We start from the raw sequence: 15,406 nt of genomic DNA, 5'->3' as shown, positions 1-15,406 counted from the left end.
GCTGCCTTATTCCATCATTATTTTCACCAACTTCAGCGGTCCAGGCATTATTTCCTGCACTCACATGCATTATCTTGTTGAATTCTTACAGTAACACTAGAAAGATGGTACCATCAACATCCACATTTCATAGAAGACGATGTTAGGATTTAGAGAAATTCAGTAATAAATCAATGTCACAGAGCTATTAAATAATACGACCATTTACCTGAATTCAACTCTAGTTCTTCATTGCGACCATAATGTTTGATTCAGCTCAGAACTTGAGTGATAGACTAATCATTCCTTCAAAATTCATTTATCTTGGAATATGAATATAGACTTTTTACCCAAGAATTTAAGAAATGTTAGTGGGATATATTTCATGACTTGCAACTGCTTGAAATGACCACCAGATGGCAGCAGACACTACATATTTAAATCTGAAAGGCGAAACAAACTCCAACACAATGTGGAGCAATGCCACTATTAGGTGAGGTAGGCACAAACAATTGGTAGGATCATGTTTATTTGATTCTTTATTCAGAAGTTATAAAGGAATTATGTTTACATTAGGGAAAGGTTAGGAAGACCATGGGTTGCTGGACTGACAACTGTAGGTAGGCAGGTGAGAGCAGTTTGGTTTTTCGATTTTTTTTTACCCTGCCAGCAGGATTGCGAAGGCCCTCCAGCTGAGTGACTTCTGACTGTGTCCTCTATGGGGCTGCATCCTGCTCTGTATCCTGGATCTCTCTTCTGGGGTAAGTGCTGTGTAATTCCACATTAAAGAAAGTATTCATTGCCTACTGATCCTCTGACACAGTTAAGGTCTAACACTGTTAAGGTGGCTACATATGAACTATAGAAGTGAAGAGGAATTGGCAGTCCAGTGGGGGAAAGAAAGAAGGAAAGTGAGAATAAGGAAAATGATTTGTCTGAAGTGAGACAGGTGAAGTGTCTCTTGCTCTTTGCTAACGTGGTAATGTAGTGCTAGACTATTTAACTGACTGAATTGGAGAAACACAATCTCAAGGCCACAAGAAGCTTTGGAGGTGAGTTCATGCAGTGGGTCCCAGACACCACTTGGGTGTGTGTGTGTGTGTGTGTGGGGTGTGTTCTCACTCCCATCCAGCCTCAGGCTATGGGGGAAGGGCTGCACCGCTGCCTCATCTTAACAAGCCTTCCAGGTGCTTTTGCAGCTCAAGTATCAGAACCTCAAGTTATTGCGCTTCTGCCTCCCCTCAGCCAATTTCATAGCTTAAGAAATCAAAGTCTAGACACGTCTAGTGCTTTAGTGGGGACTACAGACCAAACATGTCATTGAAGATGGCTTATACCTGGGCTGGCCAGGCTTCCTTCAGCCCCACTGCTGGGGGCAGCTGGGGAGCATGGGAGCATGGGAGCAGTTGGGGGTTACTAAAAGGAAGCATCCCCTCAAAATAGACAGTGGGAGGTTGGGGTATTTGAATTTGTAAATTAAATATAATTTACCAGCTGGTAAATTATATGATGTCTTGCACTGGGGCACCTTTGGAACCCAGCTTAATGATCACAGGTTGATATGATGTAAAGGAGCCAAGAGCAGTGGCTGAACAGCCTTGATGATGTCCGAGGCTCCTTTTGACCTTAAAACCATGGCTAGAAGACAGGTGCTTGTGTGCCTCTTGAGACAACGTTTTAATCTAAAAGAACCTGGAAATGGGCTTGGGAGCTAACATGGATGCTGAGGCTGGCATGGGGCTGGCCGTGGGGGTTAAGGAGGGAATTGCAGGAGGAATGCTTTCGCGTGCTTTCCATCCGAGTCCACTGTAAAGGCAGGAGAGTGCTTGGTTTGAAGCCAAATCTAGAGCTTGGGGTGAGTGTGGGTGATGATTAAAAAAGAAAAGTTCAGTGGTGCCTCTGCATCAGACAGGCTGAACACCTGGTTTCTGAATGTGCCTGGAGTCATCATGGGGGGTGAGTCAGAGAAAACATTTAAAGCACCTGGGGATCTTGTTAAAGTGCAGAGTCTTATCTAGCAGTAGGTTGGGGCTGAAGCCCAAGAAGTGCATTTCTAGCAAGTGTCCAGGCGCGGCTGGTCCAGGGACCACATCCTGAGTGGGGAAGGCACACTCTAAATTGAAAATAGAATTCTGCTACATGTCCTCGCAAGGCTTAATGATGCTTCTCCCAGATTTTCAGTCTCATTTTCATTTTTCTCAGATGGATTCTCCTATGCGTCAGGCTTGGTTTCAAAAATGTGGACAGGAGCATAACATCGTGCCTACGAGCCTAGGGGCTAGGGAGGGACATTCTCTGAGTCCAATCCCATTCCTGCCGTTGTATGGGTGACCTTGGATGGGTTCTTTCTGCCTCCGTTTCTTTATCTGTAAAATGAATTTGATGGCAGTGGCAGTGCTGGTCCCCTAGATGGTTTATAAAAAGTGCTGGTCTCATGCTAATATTTGTGGGCCACTTAGTTCAGTGTCATGATCATAGTTAAGTTTTTCAGTGGTGAAGATGGGATGGGATCCTCCATCCCATGTCAACAACAGCTGCAGGTCCTGCCCTCACTGGCGAGCAGGGCTGAGTCTGAAATTAACTTGTCCTAAATTAAGCAGTAATGAGACCCAAATGTTTGCAAACTCTGATTGCACCTCTGAGTCAATATCCCCGCAGCTCAATTTTTCATAATTTGGGGAGAAGATCAGTCTCTACGGTTACTTTTACCAAAAGCTAGTCGTGTGAGCATTTTTTTTCTAATCCTCCAAATTGCACATTTCTAAAACCACATTAAGATACACGTGAGCAAGAAAGGTTGAGTAGCTCATTGAGGAAAAACATTTATTTGGAGGTTTTAGGCAAAGTTTCCATAGAGGTTTGATGCCAGATTCTGTGCTCCAGATGGCCCCACAGAATCAGCCAAAAGCAAAGGGGAAGGTGCGTGTCCTTCCCAGCGGATCTTGGGTTGCCACTAATGAACCCCAGCTGTTCTTGCCTCCCTGCCTATTTGCATGGCTCTTCAGCTTTTCAGGGGAAAGGTGCCTTAACAATCAGGACGTGGCGAAGATGTGCTGCGTGCGGCCCTGGCTGAGAGAAGGGTGCAGTTGATGGCCTTCCTGCTCCCACGCTCCAGCTGGTGACAGCTGAGCTGCTGTGAGCTGTGGTTTTCCTGTGACACACTATTCTGTGCTGGCCCACATGCACAGTCCCTGAGAGACCTCGGGGCTTTACCCTGCCGAGAAACCAGGCTCGAGAGACTCTCATTCCTCCTGCCAGTGCTGCTGACTGTCACTTTTGCAAGTACTGCCTTTAAGCTAAGAGGCCACGACCTAAGCAGGCTTTGCCCACATTGCTCGGGCAAGTGAGTGCCATCGAAAGAGGAGACAAGGTGTCCTACTGCCCTGGCTGACCCCATTATTGGCGGTGGCAGTGGGCTGGGAGGACTCCTGGCTAGAGGGGAGAATGTCCCACCCCATCACCCTGCTCTCCACTCGGCCTCTCATGACACACTCTAAACAAACTGGCCTGCGAGTACATCATGGAAAAGTCAGTTTGGCGACTCTTTGTAGCTGAGCCAAAGAACTGAGTCTAGAGAGTCCTTTCAGAGAGACTTTCACACACTACTAGGGGCATCTGTGTACGGCATGAGTTGGCGTGACTTAGCAGATCTGGCCTTCAGGCTGGGTCTCATTGCCTCCCTGGTGCAGGCAGAGGGCTCATGTGTGCTCACCCGCTGAAAAATCCCTCGCTTAGCTGCTTAACCTGATGATTGGATTCTCCCACACACGAAGCAGAGTGCAGATGGCTCTCAGAGACTCCACTCCAAGTCCACATGTTAGCTGGTGTCTGGGGTGGGGGAGGGAGCTAGAGCTTTCAGATCGCTGCCATGTGTGCAGGTGACTCCATTAGACCTTGTTTTTGGTGAGGGCCTGGCAGGCTGTGAAGGGATGGGAGCATGTCTTAGGCAAGGCAGGTGGGGCTGCAGAGTAGGGGAGCCAGTCTACAGGTTCTATCCAGGGCTGACTGAAGGCCAGAAATAATGAATTCCCAAGACTTTACCTTTCACAGCACACAGGTATCTCCAGGTTGTTTTAGTCAACTCTGACCCACCCAAGCTTTGCTCAAGATAAAGTCAAGGGGCATGACTTCTTAGTTTATTTATGTATGAAAATGGGATTATTCGCGGCAAGATGGAACGGTAAAGCTGGATTCACAGACTTCATTCTTTTTATGTGGTTCTGGAATGAATCAGTTTTGAGCCTGTCTCATTAGGAACTCTGGCCAAATAGGTATTTTTGAATTAGTTATATATGTTCCTTAGCTGTGTTACCTTAGCAATATTTGCCAGAATATTGCCGAGGAGGGTAGATGGTCCTACTTGGGGCTGGAAATGGAAATTTTGGGACCATGCTGACAAATTAAATTCCTTACTAAGCCTTGTTGACAGAGCAGTGAAGCTTGGGTAGCCCCTGGGGTCATGGTGATTTCCCCTCCATCCTTCTGATTTGTGCTCCCGCCACCAAAAACTCTGGAGGAGTGTTTCTCCAATTACAATGTGCCTACTGGTCCTCTTAAAATGCAAGTCCAGAGTCAGTGGTCTAGGGATGGGCCTGAGATTCTGCATTTCTAATTAGCTCCCTGGTGATGTTGATGCCACTGGTCAGGGGTCACATTTCTAGGGGCAAATTTCTAGAGCTGTGCTTCTTAAGGTATGGTGTAGAGGCCTACAGCAGCAGCACCAGAAACCTGGCAGAAATGCCAGTTCTTGGGTGCCATCCTTGGCCCACACAATTAGAAGCTCCGGCGGTGGAGCCAGCAGCTGGGGTTAACAAGGTCTACAATTGTGAGGCCCCCTGTTGTAAAACATGAACTGCATGTCCTCCTGCTTTTGTGTTGCATAGCCAAATAGTGTATTTAACAATCCTTTACTGCTGAAAGGTTTCCATTGGGTCTAGTCTCAAATCCTTTGCTTAATTACTGTGGTTCTCTTAGGCTTTCTTAGGATTTGGGGCCTAGAAGCAACCTTATATGTGTTCTGATTCCTGCTCCTTATGCTTTATGTTCCCCTGTGAACCTTGCCCAACTCTGAGCTTTCAGAGTAGCTGGAGGACGACATTAAAGTGCAAATTAAGTCAAAGGAATATCCATAGCCCATTTGTGCCTCTATTTTATCACTGCTCTCACGTTCTTGTGGCAGAGGTTTGCGTCATCCTGCTTTCTTCAACTTGGAGTTTAAAGATGTATTCACACAGCCATGGAGCTTCAATTCCTATCCTAGTATACTTAAAAATTTTATTATAAAGGACAGAGCAATAGAAGAGAATAATTAAACTCTAGAAGAGCTTTTAAACAGTTTTATTGGATTTGAAATTAAATAGAGGCTTGGGGAGGTTGTTCTGGGGGCAATTAATACACAGACGCTGACAATCATCTTGGATTGCCACAGAAGAGGGGAGACCCGAAGGGGCATGAGGGGTGCAGAGAGCTCTTCAGAAGGCGAGGGAGCAGGGGTTTCAGAGCCAGGCAGCAGTCCTCACTGTACTCAACTTTTCAAACTGGATTATATTCTAAAACTGACTTTGGTGGAGGGGGAGGGTGTCAATCTTTTCTTTTTCAGGATGTAAGTTCCTGATGAATGGGGACACCCCAATGACTATGTGATTGAGTGAGAGTAGGCAACTCCAGCTGAAACAGCAGTACCCCTCCATTGCTGGAATGGCTTCCAGTGGGTGGGGCAGCCACATATGAACTGTATTGAGACCCTTGTACCTTAGACTAGAGGAGCCAAAATGGTTTTTCCCATTTGGGTATCTGGGGGCATCGTTTTCTAGTCATGCATTTTGGTACAGACCATCCCCCAGCTCTTGAGAGTAGCTGACCAAAACAGCCATCTGCCTAGGAGGCAAAACTGGACGCTTTTAAGACCTTTAAGTCTGGTGTTAGATTTTCCAGGGCCTCCATTGCCCAGGCCTGCCCAACCCTAGTCTTTGATGTCCCGCGGATATTTATACAGTGATCCTTGCAAATGCATACTGAAATCCCAAAGAGAATTCTAGTTATTATTTTTTCCAGTATAGAACTTTCAAGTTGAGCAAAAAGACATATCTCCAGATAATTGTGAAAAAGGCCTAGACAACTGCATAACTACAAATAACAATTACCAGGAAATGCACAGTGGGAAAGCGTGCAGGCTAATGCACACTCCAAAGGACTTATGATGTATGAATTTGGACAGACTGAACAACCCGCTGATTTTGACCTAAATAAATCACCCAAGACATATGGTAATAAAAGCTCTATCCAAGAAATTGGGTTACCGCCATCAATTACTTAACCACTTCCCTTCCGGTCCATGAACTTGTAAGATTAGAACCTTTTCATAGTAAAGTGTGAGCTGTGAGGAAAGAAAGATAAGCTGGCACTTTGACCCTCAAGGTTGTACATGCTAAATGATTAAGTATTGAGAGTTCTAGTCCATTGCCTTATATTATGGGTCAGCCAGGTTCTCCAACTTGAAGAAACATTTCTAATTGAGTGAGGATATTTCAAGAATCTTAGTGAATTTAGAGTTAACCCCTAGTTATTCTAGGGTTGACCCTTACTTTTGGAAGACATCCAGAATCCTGAATTTTCTTCCTTTTGAAACTTAGTCCATCTTATTCCTACCCACTAAAACCCTATCCTGTAGCTCTTTTTGGACCTTTATGCAGCATGTCAGACAATTAAAATAAAGGTGGGCAAGGGATATAACTAAAAAAAAATGGGTGAAACTCAAATTTTATGAAATTGAATTAGTAATCCTTAATTCTGGAATTGGTATGAGTGGGAAGAAAACTCTCAGCCAAAGATGTTATTTTGGTAATTCATAGTCATCAATGAATGAATGAGTCATTACTTGCCTTTCAACACCTTGAATAATACAATGATTTAATTTTTTGTAATTATAAATATTTTTGAGATATTAAGGATGTGCTTTTGGTTGTCATTCAGATAGACAATAAATTTGCCCCAAATAACCAGAAGAGGTAACATTTAAACTGCAATTCCCCAAATGCCTAGCTAGGTAGATCACTCTCCCTCCTCCCAAGCCCTTAATGAATCAAGATAATAAAGATGTACCTGTCCTGCTGTGTCATACAGTCCGAGCAAGTGTTGCTTGCCTCCCACTGTCACAGTCACTAGAGGAGAAGAGAAGGGTACATTAATGCAAACTTCAATCAGCAGGCTCCCCATATCTCCAGGCCAACATCTCCCTGGGCAGCAGGAATATGTGTGTGCCTCACCCATGCAGATTCTAAACCAAGTTGACAGCATGACTTCCAAATGAATGGTGACTTGGGCTACATTGAGAGCAGACAGGCTGAACCGAGTGCACATTTCTTAACCAAGGTACAATTTATTATAGGGACCTCTTGGGCACCCTACACTGCTCTTTGATCTTGATGAGGTGGGGATACCATGCTTCTCAGGATGCTGACCCCTTTTTAGCTTAGGGTATTTTCTTCTTTGGTTTGGTTTGAGCCCTTTTCAGGATAAAGAATTGCTAAGTAACATTGTTGTTAGAAATCTCTGTTTTTGTCTTTCTTCAAAGTGTTAATAAAACCCTGACAACAAAAGATATGAACCCACCGACATATTTTATGGTCTGTAAGGCAAAGCTCATAATGAAAAAAGAAAGGCTTACCATTAATTTGAAGTTCTATTTTTTAACAGAATATTCTTGTACTTTAGTGGATTCATTACAATTATGAATCTTAGCTGCAGAATGAGAGGTTGTTCAGGTTTAATTTTACATACCTAAGGGGTGTATAGAGAGTGAAAAGTAGAGAGTTTGATTTACCCAGCAGGATTACTGCTTTGCCGAACAATTGTGTCCGAACGTGAGAAGTAATAAAGGGATCCCAACCACTCTGTACATGTCTGGAAATGAAATAAAGTCTCGACTTGCAACTAAACTGAGACTGAATAGATCAAATGCAAGAGTAATACAATTCTCTTGGTGACTGGAAAGAGCAAATGTAAGTTTCCAAAAAAAAAATAAAATAAAATAAAATAGCCATCTCTTCTTGGAAAAAAAGTAAAATATGAGGGAAAATGTGATTTTTTTATTCAGTTGATTAAAAAATGTGCCAGTGTAATGTAAAGATGATTTTTGGTTCTTCTGACCATGGGCTGTGCAGGAAATTAAAGTTATACTGAAGAGCAACCTTTTATAGCCCTGCTTCTCACCTATGCCAGCCAGCTCCTCTGGGCAGCTGCTCAGAGTTGCTGATTTCTTCCTGATTCTACTTTTACTTGTTTTCCGAGTTTCATGGGCTACGTGCATGCAGAGTACTTCTTAATGGCACATTCTTTGCCAAGCACTTGTGTAAACGTACTGCCTCCCTAGTTAATGGGAAAAAATTTTCTAATCTACTCAGATTAATGTGTTCAGTTTGATAACACGACTGTAGCTACTCAAGATGAGCTTTTAAATGTGTATTTCTAAGTGGAGACCCCAGGTCCTCCGACACCTGGTGACAATGCTGACAGACAGCATTTGAACATTTTTCTTTGGTCAATCAGGCTCTCAATGGAAATGAAGGTGAGACAGCATGGCCTAGAGCTCTTTGTCCTGTTACATTTTCCTCTTCCTGTATGCTTTGGGGCCAGTCAGATTTCCTGAAATCTGTCTGAATGGTCTCTTTAAAGACCAATTCACTGCCTAGTCACAGATCAGGAATGAAGGGAAGAAGTCCAGCCATTACAACATGGAATTTCCTGCCTCTGTAAGCCCAGTGCAAGCAGCCAGGGGCAGCTGTTTCTGAGACCCCCCTGGGCCCCTCCCACCAGCTACAGGCTCAGGGTCATCTGTGGAGGCAGCACTAGGAGCCAAGTCATCCTCATAGACCCGCTGGGCACTTTTAATATGTCTAAGCAATGGCTCTGACCTTTTCCCCTGGAGCCCTGGAGCCCCTGCTCAAGTTTTCTCCAGAGAACAACCTCCTTTCCCTCAGGCCTCACCCTTTTCTCCTTTGGCAGCTTTGCATCCAGGGAATTTTACTAGGCTGGAGGCAAGAGCCAGTTCAGGAAGGGGTGAGGTTACCTAGATCATCTCTCTATCCTCCCCTTCCTTGACTGCTCAGTGGGTTTTTGAACTATGCTCTGTGTTGGGAGCAGGAAAACCAGATACAGTTTCTCCTGCCTTGGAGAGTGGAAACGGGGGGCTTACTGGCAAAGCCTGGGCAAGGGGCATTGCAGGAAACCCTATAGTAGGGCAGTCTGGAGGGTGTGGGAGCAGGCGGTGGGGGCATTCCTGTGTGTCCATGCATATACATAGATACGTGTGTGTGCGTGTGCGCATGTGCGCTGGTGGGACGTTAGCATATGCAGCAGGGGCCCTGCAAGAGCAAGGTCAGAGAATTTCTGGAGGAGATATCAGGGCTGACTCCCTACGATGGCCAAGAGCTACCCAGAGTGCACTGGGGAGGGAATTGGTAGGTCTCCGGGTCTCCAGGGTGTGCTGGGAGAGACGGTGTTGCAGAGCTGGGCATGCAGGACTGAGCTACCATTGGTCTTTTAGACTTTATTCTGAAGGGTTTAAGTTATGAAAGTCCTGAATTCTACTTTTCCCCAAAGACAGTAAAAGAGAAGGAATTAAGATGATTTCTTTGGGTGAAGGCAAAATGTTGGGAGGAGAGGGGATGACATTTTGGGGGTGGAGGCCACATGGACTTTCATTTTGGCCGTGTGCTGGCTGTGTACTGCGTGGGGGCCAGCCCTGCTGGAGGGATCCCGAAGGAAGGGTTAAGGGTGTGTCCCTGTCTCTGAAAATCACTTTTATTCCCTCTTCACTGCCATTCATTCTCCCATTTTATCAGAAGGAAGATAATGGATCATACACAGTTGATCCCAGAGAACACCAAGGAACAGCCAGAGACAGAGCAAGTGTTAATCACATGTCGGGAGGTGTACACAGGGCTTTGTTAGTCCTCATCTGGCACTAGTAGTGGGTGCCTTATTGCTTGTCAATCTCTGTCCTGTGAGGCTCCCCAATCAAGTTGCAATAGCACAGAAGGACGTTATACCTTCAAATGCTAATAATAAATGTAGTCAGGTAAACATAGGATCCTTGAATTCAGATGATTCTGTGTTCAAATCCTTTCTTTGCTATTCACCATCTGCATGATCTTTGGAAAGTTCTCTAACATCAATTCCTTCTTTTTTCATTTGTTAAAAATAGGGATAACATCACCTACCGAAGATAGTATGGGGGGTGGGAGGAAATTAAATTAGCAAGTGCCTGGCACACAACCTGGTCCACAGTAGGTGCAAAACAAATGTTACTAGTCCTCTTTCAACAAATTGTTTACTGAACCACTCAACTTAGGGCAGGGCCTGTCTGTCTTGCTGACCACTGCATGCCCAGTGTACATTAACAAGCACAGAGTGATTTTTAGTATTTGTGAATTACTAGTTACTTTCTATTACAAATGAGAGGCATTTTGATGTATACCTTATATCTCCCAATGGACAGGAAAACCCTTGAGGGTGGACTCCAGACTCCATTCCCCTGTGCCCACCCACTAGGAGGCAGCTCAGTTCCTGGCATACATAGTCAATGCTACATACACGGTATGGAAAAGGAGCACCAGGGGCAACACATGCACAAGAAAGTCCTTCAGAATGAGCAGAGCTGAGGCTTGAGGCTCCCTGGCAGGGACATGGACTGCTGGGAAGCGCCTGCAGCCAGCAAATCTGCCTAGCAGACCATGGTCAGGCTAAAACTCCCTCTCACCTTCTATTCTTGGAGCTATTAGTTGCTTTTTTTTTTTTTTTTTTTGCACTTAGAGAGGTTTCAAAAGACAGTGGGTCAAATGACCTAATAATGGCTCAGATAGTTTGTACAATAAAGTGTGAAAAGTTGTCAGTGGCCTGTGAAGTATGTAAAATGAAGGCCTTTGCCAGCTTCACTCAGCTCTTTGCCTCCCTGTGTTTTCTTTGTGCCACTGGAGTGGTGAGTTTTTATGCTTTGGAGTGAGTTGGGAATGAAATCTAAGTCATGGGTTTGCTCCTTGGAGGGTCACTTCATTTCATCCAGAGAGAACATTTCCCAGGCAGGACCTGAGTTACTCTCCTCAGCATTTCTGTCACCTCACAAAACTGTCATTTGCAAACCCAGCTGAAGATGTGTTGGTCATTCTGTGTAAGCCAGCTGGGAGCAGCGGTCCAGTCCATCAGCGGCCCTAGGAACCTGGTTCAAAGCCTCTTCCTTGCTGTGTGGTGGGCTGGCTGTCCCCATTGTCAAGAGCAGGCTTTTGAAGTCAATATGATGAATCTGTATAATCCTGAGAACTTTAGTGGTGGAAATGCCAGGCCAGTTAGGGAGACTTCAAGTGCCTTTCCGTTTCTCTTAGCACATACCCGGCTGACTGCGTCACTCAAGTTGAGTAACTTCTATTTGGCAGGGAAGATGAGGGAGACCTGACTGTGTGTGTGCATGTCATTTCATAAAAGTGATGTTTTGGAGGAAGACATACTGGATTCAGGATATAGAAAGAAATAGAATTTTAAGAAACTTAAAAGCATAATTTTCATGCAAATAGAGGCTGAAGATGTGTGAGAGATATATTAATTCATTGTGAGTGATGGTAAGATGCTAAACCTGTTCAAAGAACATTTTGGGGAACTGTGTATTTATAGGTATTTCAAAAGCAAAATGTTTGGATAAGCTAGCTAGGTTCAACTGAAAACTTTATTGTCCAATGGAAGAGGAAGTCTTTGGTGTTCCCTTTTCTACTTAGTAGGAATTATTTGCATTTCTCCCCAATGGGATTTGAAGTTAACATGCAACTTTAGAAAGTTTAAGAAAGTAAACTTAGTAAAAGTTTAAGCTTTAAGTTGATAGCAGAATCAAATAAAGGTATATTTTCCAAGACTATTACTCCTCGGGGGTTATTTATTAACCACTGTCTCAGTGACATTGAAAGGATGTGCTACATACTCTTGGCCTTATGTCCAAGTTTCAGGTAATTTTTTTTAATGTCTTTTTCTTAATGTCTGCACTGTGCTGCTCATTTGCTGAGATGTTGGGTAAGTCACTGGGTCTCTCTCACCTGTAAAATGAACAAATCATGTTTACCCTAAAGGGACAGAAAAGCTCTTATATAAGCTGTTCAGAAGTCAGGGATAATCATCACGAGTTTGTAAACCCAAGCCCATGACCACTCACAGGAGCTTGGCCACTCTCTCTTGACCACTCTGTCTTGACCACTCTGTCTAGCTAAGGGACAGAGAGTACAAATGAAAACTAATTCGGACTCCCATCCTGCTTGCTGACTGCATGTCTTCAGCAGCCCCTGCTGACCTTTGCCCTCTTTGAATGGATGCTCATCCCTGCTGCTTTCGTTCTGAAAGATTTGTCTGCAATAGTGATTCACCTAGCTCTAGAATCCTCTCTTAGAAACTGCTTGTGTGTATTTGTGACTTCTTATCCTTAACTTGCCAGTATCAACTTGATTTTAGGTTTACAAACGGTGGTACACTTTACAAGGTACCAACTCAGAAGCACTTGGAATGAGTTTCCCCTTAAGCTGAGTTAGAAAACAATTAGTATGAATAAATAAAGGATCAATTTTCATCATTATGAATGGTGGTGAATGCCTTCCTGCTGGGGTTCCTCCTTCCAATGTAATGTGTTTTTCTTAATGTGACTTTAAATCCTTCTCCCCTATCTGCACCACCAACTCCCACCTACCAACTCATTTCCCTTCTTTGTAGACTGCCTGTTTGTAGGGTAAATAGTTTTCAGGCTTTCTGCTTCCCACCATAAGGATTGCCCTTCCTGATGGGGTACCCTCAGTTTGGAGGGCGCCAAACCGTTATGGAGCAGCCCTGATATATAAAAACAGGTTGACTGGCTGTGGGTCCTCACCCGCATGCTTAAAAGGGACTTATTAATACTCCACTATAGGCACACACAAAAGGTTAATAAAAGGTTTATTTACAAGGGAAAGGGAAATGAGGAAATGTACAACTCAGGGAGAAAATAGGGAAATAAAGTCTTTAATGCGTCCTACCCGATCCGCTGACCTGGAAACCCAAAGGCACTCTGAGAGCTGGCAGAGCGCTGCGAGCTGGTGGAGAGCCAAAAAAAGGGAAACTCCCAAAGCCCATGTGTCTGGTTTTATACCAAACCTGGTTGTTTAACCCCACCCTCAGGTCCCAGCAACCTTCCCTTTGGTGGTGATGGGATTTGTCTTTCCCAATGTCCTGATGGCTTTGGTCTGAAGTGGGGGTGGAGTCCACAAAGCCTGTATGGAATTAGCTTTAGGACATCCTTTTCCCCCTAACAATTACATTGTTGCAAGCTGTCTTGTTGACTTCTGTGGGCCATGGGAGGAGTATCGAGATAGTCACCCAGAGAAGTGGAAGCAGAAGAGGCAGGAGAGAGAAGGGGAGAAAGAAAACTGGAGAAGCCCAGAATGAAGACTTGCTGGGGGTTGGAGGCCTGTGGGCCTCCTGGCCACCCCCCCTCCATCCCTGCCTGCCATGTACCTGTTTGCCACACTATATGTAAAGATCAATAAAAGCCTGAGAAACCCACTGAGGGTTCCAGGACTCTCCTTTACCCATCTGCAGGATTAGAAAAACCTGCTCTGTGCCGGTCCTGCCCCTATACTGTTATTCCCTGAGGAGCAAAGTGGTGGTGGTGGTGTGTGTGTGTGTGTGTAATAAAAGTTGTTCAGGGAAGTAACTTATTTGATATACTGGCATGAGGTTGAGTTTCTGTAGCACAAAGACTAAGGAGAAAAACTAAACAGGCTTCCTGAGAATCCATTAGGACTCTGAGCTTGGGGCTTTCTTTTGTTAGGTCTGTGTATTTCTTCTATGATAATGAGAGTCCCATTGGAAGAGGCTAGCACATGTCTGCCACACATGTCCCATTCCTGGTGATGCCTCTTTTCTTCTCAGCTCTGCCTATGGTAATGGGGCTTGTCCTGTAGTTGTACCATCCTGGATCCCCAGGCTCACTGTGTATGGACTCTGGCACCTCAAGCAAGTCACAGCTTCCCTAAATCTTGATTTTCTTATTGGCAAAGTTAAGTTTATTTGAGGAGCAAAGGAGATCACTAATAGGAACATTTTGTATGCCAAAGCTTATGTAAATGTAGGGTGGAATCCCTGAGCAAATGACTTCTCAAATAACAATACCTTAGGGAACAGTTTCCTGGGATGAAGTTGCCCTAGTTCTAGCTGTGAGGTGGGTATTAGAAAAGGTCTCCCTTTGTCAGCGCTTGTTTCATAATGCAAGAGGAGGAGGAGAAGGAAGATCCTGCCCAGTGCTGAGATGCTTGGATCAGATTGGGGATGAGGCCAAGTCAATTATTCCAAACATCCACATTCTGGAATTTTAGAGTTTTGCTTGGCCTCCTCCTTCCTTCCTCAACAGCCATTTGGTCTCCACATGCTGCCAGTTCTTCCTAAGTATCTTTAGAATCTGACTTCTCTTTACCTTCCTTGTGGTTTTCCCTAAGCAGCTCCTCACCCCTGACTTTTGTCACTGCCACCAAGGTTCATGCAGGCGTGGTTCCCAGTCATCTCCAAAATAAGATTAAAATACCTTTCAGGAATGTACAAAATCCTGGTAATCAACCCCCTGGTTACCTTTCCAGCTTTTTTATTTTTTACCCTCCAGCAACTCAAACTCTTCAAATCTATGATGCCCACAATGCCTTTGTTTAAGCTACTCCCTGTAGAACTCTGTAAAAGAAGGTAGCTATTGAGGCATGGGGGAATAAATATTTAATTTTGACTTGGTGATCTAAATGTTTCATGTAGCTCCCAGGGGGGAGCCAGTTAAAACACAGATTCCCTGGTTTCACATCTGAGATTCTAAGCCTTTTAGGATGGGGCCCCAAAGTCTGCATTTTTATCAAGTGCTCCAGGAGGGTAATTTAGAGCTAAGTCTCAGTTTGTCATTTTAAGATGAGGATAATAATAACTTGATCACTCTATGTATTCCATCTGTTTTTGGTAGGTTTTGTGACTATTAGAAAGGTTAATATATGAGAAAAAGCTTAACGTTTATAGAGTGTCACACTGATATTTTGTAGATCACATCTGACACACAATTCAGGAACAAAGCACTGTGTATATAACAGCACATTCCTCTCCTTGTCTAGAAATAGTCACTCAGGCAATTCAAACACCTAGGTGATGATAAAAGTGGAATAGTGTGTTCCTGTCAAGAATTTTCAAAGAATTATTAGGTTCATAAAAATTCTATCAGGTACCAGCTATAACTAGTTAGAAAATATGATGGAAAAGATCCTTTTCACAATAACAACAAAAACCATAAAGTGTCTAGTAATGTGCAAGACCTTTATGAAAAAAGGCAGACAAAAAATATTTCGTTGAGATACATAAAAAAAGACAAATGGAGAAACAGCTCATGGGCTTGTGT

At 44.1% G+C, this 15,406-nt stretch overlaps 1 protein-coding gene across 1 annotated transcript in view; it reads right to left on the bottom strand.

The window, feature by feature from the left end:
• RHOJ (ras homolog family member J) overlaps positions 1-15,406 on the bottom strand; it is an 86,968-nt gene that overhangs the window by 17,089 nt on the left and 54,473 nt on the right. The window contains exon 2 of the mRNA XM_037503475.2: positions 7,081-7,139. Coding sequence (XP_037359372.1) covers positions 7,081-7,139 — 59 coding nt within the window. The remainder of the gene's footprint in view (positions 1-7,080; positions 7,140-15,406) is intronic.

This window comes from Talpa occidentalis, unplaced genomic scaffold, assembly GCF_014898055.3.
Source record: "Talpa occidentalis isolate TD23 unplaced genomic scaffold, MPIMG_talOcc4v2.1 talOcc4.11, whole genome shotgun sequence".
In the NCBI taxonomy this organism is placed as follows: domain Eukaryota; kingdom Metazoa; phylum Chordata; class Mammalia; order Eulipotyphla; family Talpidae; genus Talpa; species Talpa occidentalis.
This window is presented reverse-complemented; position numbering and strand designations above follow the sequence as displayed.